Raw genomic sequence first — 12,914 nt, 5'->3', positions numbered from 1 at the left:
TCCTGATCCCGAGGTTCTTGCACATCTCACGAAAGCTCCTATTATCAAATTGCCTTCCATTGTCTGTGACAATGGTACGGGGTACTCCGAATCGGCAGATAATGTTTTTCCATACAAACTCGGTGATCTTCTGCTCGGTTATTCTGGCTAATGGTTCTGCCTCGGCCCACTTCGTAAAATAGTCCACTGCTACCACAGCAAACTTGGTCTGCCCTTTTCCCATAGGGAGCGGTCCTATGAGGTCGATGCCCCATTGTGCGAAAGGCCAGGGACCAGTCATCGGCGTCAGTGCCTCGGGTGCTTGCCTCGGAATTGCCGCAAACCGTTGGCATCTGTCGCATTTTTGAACGAGCTCACGAGCGTCATGTTGGATAGTGGGCCAGTAGTATCCCTGTCGTAAGACCTTGTAGGCGAGGGATCGCCCTCCAGAGTGGTTTCCGCAGATTCCTTCATGAATTTCCCGTAACACATAGTTTGCCTCGCTGGGTTTGAGGCACCGCAGCAACGGGGCGTAGTATCCTTTCTTATAAAGGGTCCCGTTGAGTATGGTGTAACGGGAAGCTCGGATCCTAATTCGTCGGGCCTCGGTGCGATCTTCTGGCAACTTTCCTTCGTCAAGGAATTGGCGGATTGGATCAATCCAGGATGGTTCCGAGTCGATTGTATTGACGGCCTCGCTAATTGGCTCGTCTATACTTGGTTTATCGACGTATTCGACAGGGACGGACCTGGGTATATCGTCTTCTTCGGCCGAGGCGAGCTTTGCTAGCAAATCGGCTTTGCTGTTTTCCGCACGAGGTATCCGAGTTACACGACAGAATTGAAATCTGTTGATAAGTTCTTTCGCTTTCTCCATGTAAGCCCTTAGCCGGTCTTTCCGTGTCTGGTATACACCGGTAACTTGGTTAACAACCAACTGAGAGTCGCTGAAAACGCTTAGGTGCGTGACTCCATGCTAGCGGCGAGTCGGAGGCCGAGTAGCAACGCTTCATATTCCGCCAGTATTGTTCGACGCTTGAAATCCAATTCGTAAGGCATACTGTATATAGGTGTTGGGGGTTTCCAGCACAACCCCAGCCCCACCGGCCTTCGAGTTGGAAGAACCGTCGACATACAGGATTCCATGGAATAGGGCAAGGGGAAGCGGTCGAGGCGGGCACTGCATCGACCTTCGGCGTATCGTTCACTGAGAGTTCGGTTGAAGGTGTTCCTTCGGCGATAAAATCAGCTACGGCTTGCCCTTTGATTGCTGCCTTTGGTCGGTATTGAATATCAAACTCACTCAGCTCGATAGCCCATTTGGTGAGTCGGCAGGAAGTTTCTGCAGTACCTGGCGAAGCGGAAGGTCGGTCATTACAATGATGGTGTGGGCATGGAAATACGGCCTAAGCCGCCGAGATGAAGTTATTAAAGCCAAGGCAACTTTCTCCAAGCTTGGGTATCTTGTTTCTGCCGGCAGTAATGCTTTGCTGACATAGTAAACCGGCAGCTGCTTTCCTTCAGATTCTCGTATCAAAGCCGAGCTAACAGCTGCCTCGGACACGGCTAGGTAGAGGAGCAACGACTCCCCTGGTTCGGGTTTTGATAAGAGAGGTGCAGAACCGAGATATGATTTTAATTGCTGGAATGCTGCTTCACACTCTTCCGTCCAACCCATCGCTTGTCTCCCTTTCAATTGATTGAAGAAAGGGAGACATTTATCCGTAGCTCTGGAACCGATTGAGTGTTGCGACTCGTCCGGCCAATCTTTGGACGTCCTTAATGGTTTTGGGGGATTCCATATCAATCAGAGCCTTTATCTTCTCAGGGTTTGCCTCTATTCCTCGCTGACTGACTAAGAAACCGAGGAATTTTCCGGAGCCTACTCCAAAAGCACATTTACTTGGATTCAGCTTCATCCGGAACTTCCGTAGGATTAGAAACATTTCTTCCAAATCATTCACATGATCCGCCGCGTGTATGCTCTTGACAAGCATGTCGTCGATGTATACCTCCATGGTTCGGCCTATAAGTCGAGCAAAAATTTTGTTAACTAACCTTTGATAAGTTGCACCGGCATTCTTCAGACCAAATGGCATCACTCGGTAACAATAAAGGCCTTTGTCGGTGACAAAGGTAGTTTTTGATTTATCTGTTTGATGCATTACAATTTGATTATATCCCGAATAAGCATCCATGAAGCTAAGGAGCTCATGTCCGGCTGTACTATCTACTAGCTGGTCTATCCTCGGAAGCGGAAAGCTATCTTTGGGGCAGGCTTTATTCAAGTCGGTATAATCAATACAGACTCGCCATTTCCCGTTGGACTTCTTCACAAGCACGACATTCGCGACCCACTGGATAGTGTATTTCTTCTATGAAATTAGCCTGTAGTAGTTTGTTGACTTATTTCTCGATGATGCAGTAACGATCAGGGACAAGAGGTCGTCGCTTCTGTCGGATCGGTCGATATGACGGATCGACGTTAAGACGGTGAGTCACCACGGAGGGGTCGATCCCTTGCATATCTTCATGATTCCAAGCGAATACGTCGGCGTACTCTCGGAGCAAGGCGATCAGCTTTTCTCTCAAAGGGGACTGCAGAGATGAGCCAATTCGCACTGTCTTGGATCCATCTGTTTCGACTAAGGCGATTGAGACAAGATCTTCGACCGGCTGTCCTCGTTCATAATTCTCGCCCCGAGGGTCCAACGATTCGATTGTTAATATGTTGGTCGGAATCTTGTCGGCGGCTCCTTTTACAGCTATCATGTAACATCGCCTTGCGTCTTGCTGGTCTCCCTTAACAATTCCGACTCCTGACTCGGTCGGGAATTTCATTGTAAGATGGTATGTGGATACCACTGCCTGGAGGAGACTCAATGAAGGTCGGCCGAGTATCGCATTGTATACCGAGGGTTGATCGACGACCAGGAAGTCAATCATCATCGTCGTCTGATGTGGAGCATTGCCAGCAGTGAGTGGTAATGAGACAGTTCCTTCAGGCAGTACCTGTCCTCCGGAAAAACCGATCAACGGGGTCCGAACTGGGCGCAGTGTGGATCGTTCGATCCCCATTTTGTCGAACGCCTGGGTAAATAACACGTCTGCAGATGACCCCGTATCGACTAGTATACGAAACACCTTTCGGTTAGCGATAGTCAGGGTGACAATCAATGCGTCATCGTGGGGGTGATAGATGCCTCGGGCATCTTCTTCTGTGAACGAGATGCAATATCTTTCTCTTTTCTTCTCCTTTGATGGCCGATCTATAATCATGAGCTCGAACTGAGGCTGATAAGTTTTCGTACGTGATTCCTTCGCGCGTTGTTTGAGTCGCCCCCACATTGTGGACCGCCGATAATCGTCCGGATTTCTTCCATAGGCTGACTCTCGGTCGGGCGCGCCTCAGATGCCCCAGCTTTGACCATATGTTCTCTGAGTCGGCCGTCTTTTATGAGTCTTTCGATCTCTTCTTTTAAGTGACGGCAATCACTTGTGTTATGCCCGTGATCGCGATGATAATGACAGATTTATCCTTATCCCGCCGATTAGGATTACTCCTGAGCTTACCGGGTCATCTGGACACCTTCGTTTTTATTTCCATCGTACCTCTTCCCGAGTCTTATTCAGGGAGTATATGTGGAAAATTTTCGATCCGGCCGTTTTCTGACCTTCGCTCGTCACGTGCTTGATCCTCTTTGCGTTTCCTTCCCCCGGTCGCTTCCCTTTTGGCCGACTCTTTGGCCGAGGTTTTGGTTTCACGCAGATTCGCGCTTCCTCGGCGTTGGCATATTTATCGGACCGTGACATAAATTCTGCCGAGTATCGGGCGGAGTTTTGTCTAGAGATGCCAGGAATGGCTAATCCCTAACTCCTAGCATGAGTGCATTGAGTACCGTTTCTTCATAATGTTTACGAACTTGAAGGGATTCGAAATTAAAACGCTTGATGTAATCTTTCAATAGCTCTCCCTGCTTCTTAACTAGGTTATTCAGATGTGCAGGGGGCTTTAATTTTTTCTTTCCGCCGATGAAGTTGGTGAGGAAGGCGTTGCTTAGCTCAACGAATGAACTGATGGATTTTGGCTTCAGCTGTTTGAACCACAGTCGAGCTACATCAGTCAATGTAAGAGAAAAGGCCCGACACATTACTGCATCCGAGGCATCATGGAGTTCCATATAGGTTCTGAAGCACTCAATATGCTCGGTCGGGTCAGTCTTGCCGGTGAAAGGAGTGATTTGAGGTAATCGAAACCTCTCGGGCAATCGGGCTTTCATTACCGAGTCCACAAAGGGGGACGCTTTCGCTTCGGACCCGGTTGAATATACATTCCGGCCGTGCTTTATGTCTGCCATCTCTTTTGCCATCTCTTCCCGCACTTCTTTTTTGAAATTTTGAATGTCGGCTTTCCAAGGTTCGCTGCTTTCTGCCGTGCCTTCCATGGAAGGGCGATTGCGCCTTCTTCGTTCTATTTCGTGCCGAAGATCAGTCGGGGGGAGGGATGGTGACGCTAGCTGGAGATGGTTCTGACCCGCCTTGGGGTTGGCTCGGCCGGAAGGACCGGCGCGTAAGGTTGAGGATCAACCGCCGCCGTCGGCACGTGCGCCGTCTCCCCTTGAGGATGCGGGAGTGGTTGCATTTGCTGCTGTACATTCGTTCCAGCATCTGTTTCATCGTATTCATATCGACGGATTTCTTGAACCTCCTTGTCCAACCGCCCATCGTCGCGACCCGGATTGTTGCTTGTTCCGGTCGCCCCTCGTCGGCGGTTGTTAGGTGCGTTGTAGGGGAACGGCGATTGGACCGGGTGGCCCTGTAATCGCGTTCTCATTCAAATCTTCTTCTGGGACCGTCCTTCTAGTCATCACCATTGGACTCAATATAGAGGTACGGGATGGCTTTTTGCACGTTCCCACAGACGGCGCCAAACTGTTGATGCAATTATCTGGTTCGTCCTCCTGGATCCTTGTATGCCTGCACAGAAAAAGGACAAAGGAGACCCTGGCTAGCGCAGGGGACCCTCCGATGCCAAAGTCAGGCCTGGACTCGGGGTCTTAAAGTATTGAAAAGTCTTTTGGAGGAATTTGTTTTTCGTACCTCTCAAGGTGAGGGCCCCCCCTTCTTTTATAGCTGCTGGGGCATTTAATCGTACGAGGATTCTCTTCCTGGTATTGTGCGCGAGATCTTCTCCTGGGATCACGGAATCTTCTCCTGGGATCACGGAAACAGGATCGTGCCCGTCTCATGCCTTCATCCGATCCCGTGAGCTTCGGGATCGGGAATCTTATCCCAAGACATCCGGAGTGCGGCTTTATCTTGTGACGGTCGATCCGATAAAGAGGTCCGCCCGAAGCATGCCCGAGACATTGACGACCCTACCGACCCGTCGGGGCCGACTCAACCTTTGCCTCGGTCTAGCGAATAACTCCTCGGATTTGACACATCCTTTGGTGGCCCGAGGCATTTAGTCCGAGTCTGCGGACTTGTATGAATAGTAGTGGAGATAATGATTTTCACTTGTAAATAATTTTTAAAGCCAACCATAACATTTATTTTACATCCAATTTGTTCAGAGGGTCACAAAGACCTGAATTAAAAAGAAAAACAAATTTCATATTGATCTAAAACATGTGTCCAATCTTTTACTGTTTTTTGCAGTGTGATCCACTTGATACTTACATCCATCTTAATCATCATCTCAAGCCTTAAGACGAGCTCACCAAATGTACGAATGGTTTGAATGTAACACATACAGTTAATACACCAGCTATCTGCTTTCCCTCGAGCTATCCGAGTTGTAGGAATGGTTCAAAGGGAAGCGGATTGGCTGATGCACCACACACCAGCTATATTGCTTCTGTACGTACGTCGATTGGCCGGTGCACTACACACCAGCTATATTGCTGCTGTAGGTACGGTTGTGCGAAGACGAGCAAGCGCTCCCCGAGCTCCGAGTTGAAGGAACGGTTCAAAAGAGATTAAATTACATGGGCCACACAGTGATGTATTTATTATATCTACACCGTTCATCTATTTTTAAATATCATTTTAGAGCATTACCCAAAAAATGAATCATATCCAAAGATCATATAGACCACACCATAAATAGCAGCGGAGATAATAATTTTTTACCGTTAAATAATTTTTAAGGCCCACCATAATGTTTATTTTACATCTAATCTGTTCATAAGGTCACAAAGACCTGAATGAAGAAAAAAAACAAATTTCATATTGATCCAAAATTTCTATGACCCCAAAAAGGGTTTCAATGGTAGACGTTCAATCCTCCACTGATTTTTGCAGTGTGGTCCGCTTGATAGTTAAATCTGTCTTATTTTCCGTCTAAAATCTTAAGAAGAGCTCACCAAATAGATGGACGGTTTAGATATAACACATACCTCATGATCAGACCTAAAGAGCTTGCTTACGTCCATACAGCAGCTATATGGCTGGAGGTACACCAGCCAATCCGCTTCCGGTGGGCTTGTCTTCTGACGCTATTACACACCACTGAGATGGATGGTGTGCGTACACCAGCCAGTCCACTTCCCACAAAATCAAATTTTGAATAGACCAGACCCACCAGTAGAAAATCCAGGCCTGAGCCAAACCCTGGCTCGCCTGTTGCTAGACTTGGTAGGGATTTCTTGATCCAATTGCCTTGAAAAGATGTGATCCGTCCATTTACAAACTTCAACAGAACACGGTCCACTGACATATTCAGACCATCCTTTCCAAAGCAACCATTCAAATAATAATAATTATCATAAAAAGCCGTAAGAAAGAAAAGAAAACCCATTAAAAAAAATAAAATTCAAAAGGATCATTTACGCCCATTCCGACATAGCGCGCCCTCCTTTCTTGTTTTTGGTAATTCAACAGTACAACGCTATACTATTTTATTACAAAAGGTAGAAAAAAGGGCCTTTTTATCGGTCGCGTAAGAGTGGATATCAACTCAAATTCTTCCATCAAACGGCGGCTAACTGCCTTGAAGCAGCAATCGACTTGCAGATTTCGAAAAGCAAACGGCTCTCAAAATCCCCAGCTTTGGCCGAAGGGACCCGCGCCTTCGGGACCCTCCTCCCGCCAAAGGCGTCCACGCCATTTCCTGCCACCCCCAGCATCGCGTTCATGTACGCATCCCGGATCCGAGCAAGGATCTTAATTGGCGACGGGATCTTCATCCTCAGTTTAGGAATCGGCCGTACTCTCCATGATCGGCGACTATTCCCTCCGAGCCTCACGACACGCACGTTCCTCTTCCCGGCTCCATTCAGCCGTTGATATCTTCGCCTCCGCCAGTATCTCTTCAGGCTCTCGTAGATTTGAAACGGGAGAATCTCCATCTCTTTTCGCGAGATCGAAAATGGAAGAGGGGAGAGAGAGAGAGAGAGAGAGAGAGAGAGAGAGAGAGAGAGAGATTATACACCGAAAGGTTTTGGAAATCAAAAGCTGTGGGTGGAGTATAGAGTGAGAGAGGCGCCCTTTTAAAGATGGGGATAAGTAGAGTGACTTGCTCCGTAGAAACCCGGGAGCGGTTTCCTGATTGCGGGCCCCACCTGGGTCAACAAAGCCGGTTTGCCTGGAAGCGGATTGCGTCCTGCCCCGCCTAGATGGAAATCGGTCCAGCCAGGGGTTCCGTGGGGGCCCACCATGATGTATGTGTTTATCCACGCCGTTCATCCATTTTTTTCATGTCTTTTTAGGAAAGAATCCCAAAATAAGGCAGAGCCAAGGCTCAAGTGGACCACACTACAGGAAGCAGCGGTAATAATGACGACCACCGTTGAAACTTTCCTAGGGCCTGCCGTGATGTTTATTTTCCATCCAACCTGTTCATAAGGTCACCTATACCTGGATGAAGGGAAAGCACAAATTTCAGCTTGATCAAAAACTTCCGTGGACTCCAAGATTTTTTTAATGGTGGGCATTCAATCCTCGCTTTGTAGTCCACTTTAGCTTTATATCTGCCTCGTTTTTTGGGATGATACCCGGAAACGATCTCCAAAAATGGATGAACGGCGTAGATAAAACCCATACATCATGGCGGGCTCCATAGAGCTCGTGTCTGGACTGATATTGTCCTGGCAGTGCAGGACGCAAATCTGCTTCCGGTTTGACTGGCCAAAAGATACGGAAACGGATTGGCTACTTACCCTGCCACCGGCCAATGGCTGGTGGTCGGTGCTCTGTGGGCCCCACCATGATGTATGTATTTCATCCATGCCGTCCATCTATTTTTAGAGATGAGGTATATCCCAAAATCTCAAGTGGACAACATTATAGGAAACAGTGTTGAATGAGCGTTGACCATTAAAAACCTTTTGGGGGCATAAAAGTTTTGTATCAAGCTGATATTTGTTTTTTTCCCTTAATGCTTGTATGGCCTAATCGACAGATTGGATATCAAATAAACAGTACAGTGGGCCTTAGGAGGATTTTAACGGTGGATGTCCAATCAATATTGTTTTCCTGTGGTGTGGTACACATGAGATTTATATCACTCTCATTTTTGTTAACAAGCCCTAAAATGATTTGTACAAATGGATGAACGGAATGGATGAAACACACATATCATGGTGGGGCCCACAGAGCACTGACCTCCAGCTACCGGGCTGGTGGCAGGGGAGTAGCCAATCCGTTTCCATCATATACACCCAAGGTATAAACGCATGGAAGAAATACTTTCATAATCTGTCATCGTGTGATGGATGATACGCAACCTCCGAGCTTGTTTAGCCTAGTGTAATTTCTATAGAAGAAAATAACAAGGGGTTAAAAAAATGTGGTTGTTGATGCCAATAAACTTCTTAATAAGAATGAGATTTTGACCAAAGTAGCTCATGATAATGCCGAATGCCTTAAAAATCAACTTCTAAAAAAAATGGTCCTAAATGGCTTTCTTTAGAGTTTAAAAAGAAATTTGAGATAGATTATCTTTGTGTTTGAGCTTAGTGTCTGCACAAACATTTTTCTTCTTCCTTTGTTATTTCCGTCGGACTCTTTTTCTTCCTTTTCAAGCGTGTCTTTTTATGCCCCCTAAATATATTTTGCAGTGTGTAGTCACCGCCATCAACTTCTCCAACGTACGGATACCACCAAAAATTTTTACAACCTAAATAATAAGGGTTGTTTTTGCTCCGGCGACCACATTTCTCAGAGGTGGAAGCACTGGTAAGTAGAAGTCACTTGTGATTGTCGATAGTAAGGGGTGGTCATGGTTACTGTTGTGGGAAGAAGTAATTGTTGGAAGGAATTTGAGGTAGAGATAGATGGTTGTATTTTTCATATGGAAGACAATGAAGGATACTAAATTTGGATTTTATAATGTATTGCCTTAGAAGACAATGAACATATATCATTTCTTAAGAGTCGAGATTGTTATGTGTTAATAGTTTGGGTAATGGTTGTCATGTGTTAAGAGTTGAGGTTGTCATGTATCAAGGGTCTGGGCTGAAGTTGTCATGTGTTAAAGGTCGAGGTTGTCAGGGTCTAAATCATGGTTGCCATATATTAAGGGTCGAGGTTGTCAAAGTCTGAATCATGGTTGTCATGTGTTAAGGGTCGAGGTTGTCATGTGTTAAGGGTTTCGATCATGGTTATCATGTGTTAAGGGTCAAGGTTGTCATGTGTTAAAAGTTATGGGGCCCACCGTGGGATATGTGTTGAATCCACTTCATCCCTTAAATTTAGAATTTAATTTAATGCCATGGGACAAAAAATGAGTTACATCCAAAAATTATATGGCCACTAAGAAGTTTTCAATCGTAGGTATTCAATCTCATTGTTTTATATAGTATGATCCAACTGAGCCTTTGATATGCCTCATTTTTTGGTTCATACCCTAAAATGATATTTCAAAATGGATGACATGGACAAAATACATAATCATAGTGGGCCCCACTGGATCATTCATCTCTAGTTGGGTCCTCCTACCGAATCAGTATCATGTCCCATCATGTTGACGTGGATTGTGAGCAATCCAAAAAATTAGAAAGATATGAAACTCAAGTGGGCCATATGACTAGAAATAGTGGAAATGAGTTAGCTATTGTTCAAACTTTTCTATACTCCACTATGATGTTTATATGCAATACAAACCATTCATTAAGTGGCCCAAATGCTCATAACATCCTTACCAAGGGGATGAACTTAAAGAATAAAAATATTAGCCTGATCTAAAGCTTCTGTAGCCCCATAAATGTTTCAACCATGAGCATCTCCACCGATCTTTTGTTATGTGGCCTACTTAATCTTTGGATCTGCCTTATTTTTGGGCTCATATCATAAAATGATTTGGCAAAACATGTGAACGATGTGAATTTCTCACAAACACCATAGTGGGCCTCACATTATTTAGCCCATTTGAATCCTTCCTGCCATCACGTGTTGGGCTCAACAATTTTATCCTAAAAAAATTGAAAGAGTTATTAGGGAGCTATTGCTTTTATTTATTTATTTATTTACTTATTTATTTTAAGTACTCATTTTTAGGAGTGTTTAGCATTACCACGAGCCTACTTTGGTCAAAATTTTCCATGGAAAGCATATTGAGAATGGTTGCATGATGGTCACTACACAACGAAGCACCTCATAGTATCCTACACATACTCTTTTTAAATGAATATTATTCACAATGATCTCTAAACAACATGCTGAGTGTTTGTTTTCTTATTAATAATTGAAAATAGAAGTAAATAAATAATCATTATTTTCCATGTGAAATATATGGCTACCGACCATACACACAGTGACCTTTGATTGGACTTGACACTAATACTAAGGAAAAAGTTCAAAATTTTGTGGGGATATATGTGTATGATCCAAGCCATCCATTCATTTTAACAACTCATTTCGAGGCAAATCCAAAGTGCAAGTGGACCACAACACAAGAAACAAGGGGATTTTACACTCACCATTAAAAACTTCTTGTGGGCCATAGAAGTTTTGCATCAAGCTGATATTAGTGTTTTCTCTTCATTTGTATCTATGTGATCATATGGTCAGGTTGGATCACAGATACACATCAGTGTGGAACCCACAGATGGCTTCACATTTCAATAATGGACGTCAATGATATGCAGTGTGGTCCAGTTGAGCTTATAATTTACCTAATTTTTTGGTACAAGCCTTAAAATGATCTGATAAAATAGATAGATGGTGTGGATCAATCACATACATCATGCTGAGACCCACAAATTTCACTCACTCATTTCCACCTGCTTTTTTCAAAATGTAAATTCCGAAAATTGATGCGTAATTACCCTCTCTATTTCCCATCTTCCAAACAATGGGAATAAGTTATTTACCACAATTTAGGGTGGTAAATAGGAAAACAAATAGGCCCGAAACAATTATAGTTTGTTCCTCTTGAAAAGGTTGGCCAAACTAACCTGTTGTAGGAAAAGAGCTCCTTGGATATAGGGTGGAAGGCTAGGCCAAGCAACGAATTCCCCATAGGGGTGGCTAACAGTGAAGTGTGAACTGACAGTGAGTATACTAACAAGCTAAAAATTTTTTTTAAAAAAATAGCAACGAATTCCCTACTCAGTTGAGTAACACGTCCTAATAGAGCCAAGCCATCGGCCACTCCGTTGGCTTCTCTTGGACGTAAGAAATGATGATATGATCACCTCTCCTCAAGGACTACATGGGCAATCCAGTACCACATGCTTCAATGAGGATTGCTAACGTTATTGAACATATCAACAACTGAGTTTGAATCACACTCCACGACAATCCTGGGAAAGCTATGGGCCACACATAAGGCAAGCCCCTCACCCAAAGCTTTTAGCTTCCGCTCATAAATTAGGGCCCGTGCCATACCCATTCGAGATGGCGAAAATAAAGCCTCCTTTCCCATAACGAGGAGACCAACCAATCTAAAGTGATGGTTGACCACTGCCAGAGGAAGAAATCACTATTAATGGTGACAAGGAGTGATTTACAACAAAGAGTACTGTCCTCACGTTGGCTGAGTTGGTGACATATCATCCATTCAAAGCGGGGATTTCCAATCAAATCAGGTAGAGTGAGAAGAAGACAGGTGGTTTTCCGGTCGTGTTGGATGTGGGAGTAGAGATTGGGTGTGAGTCCCGTCAAGTCGCGGAGAGAGGAGAGATCGGTGAAGGTGGCTGCGAAGCCAATCGAGTTGGGTGAGGAAGGAGTGATGGTGTCACTCATGCTGACCCCATGAAAAATATAAGAGAATATAAGAAAAATCTCCAATCTCACCACCATGAAAAGAGAAGCCTATATTGCTTCCTTTACATTGAGATGATTACATAAAAATACACGAAGAAAGGGTATACACGATAGAGAAACTAATTGAAATTTAAATGGGATCGAGACCTCTCTCCAACCTACTAATTAAAGAGTTTTACTTAGATAAGTGGCCTTTGAAATTATCTTTAGATATTCTAGCCAGGCAGAGCGGTTGAGCCCAACCCCTTGACAATCGGGAGGGTTGACAAATTGACTAGGCGTGAGCTACACAAAATCAATATTTTGAATAAAGACCAAGCCCAGGCACATCCGTTGCTAGTCTTGCCAGAGATTTCTTGCCGAAAAAGGATTGGAAAATATACATTTCAAACCAAAGAAATTCATATGATTGACTTGAAAGATATGATGCATTCATTTACATCTTGAACATGAACACAATCAACTTGCATGTTCTTACCATGCTCACAAAAAGCCACAATTCACAATAATAATAATTATAAAAGAAAATTCAAAAGGGATCATTTACACCCATCCCGACAGATCCGCCACCCTTTCTTCTTATTGTAATCCAACAGTACAAAGCTGTACTACTTTCATAATTACCAAGAAGAAGAAATAGGGCCTTTCTATCAGTCGAGTAGGAGCAGATATCAATTCCCATTTTTCCTTTCAAAAAATAAAATAAAAAAATAAAAAATCTTCAA

The 12,914-nt window shown here is 44.4% G+C and overlaps 1 protein-coding gene across 1 annotated transcript; it reads right to left on the bottom strand.

The window, feature by feature from the left end:
* Positions 1 to 6,953: 6,953 nt before the first annotated feature.
* LOC131235651 (uncharacterized) lies at positions 6,954 to 7,331 on the bottom strand. The gene has a single exon (XM_058232922.1). The coding sequence runs from the start codon at positions 7,329 to 7,331 to the stop codon at positions 6,954 to 6,956; it is 378 nt and encodes a 125-aa protein (XP_058088905.1).
* Between the last annotated feature and the right edge of the window lie 5,583 nt (positions 7,332 to 12,914).

The sequence above is a fragment of the Magnolia sinica genome, chromosome 19 (genome assembly GCF_029962835.1).
Source record: "Magnolia sinica isolate HGM2019 chromosome 19, MsV1, whole genome shotgun sequence".
Classification (NCBI taxonomy): Eukaryota; Viridiplantae; Streptophyta; class Magnoliopsida; order Magnoliales; family Magnoliaceae; genus Magnolia; species Magnolia sinica.
The sequence above is the reverse complement of the archived record's forward strand: the minus strand, read 5'-3'. Positions and strand labels throughout refer to the sequence as shown.

Coding starts and splice junctions, on each gene's coding strand:
- LOC131235651 (XM_058232922.1), bottom strand. CDS start 7,331: ATGGAGATTCTCCCGTTTCAAATCTACGAGAGCCTGAAGAGATACTGG.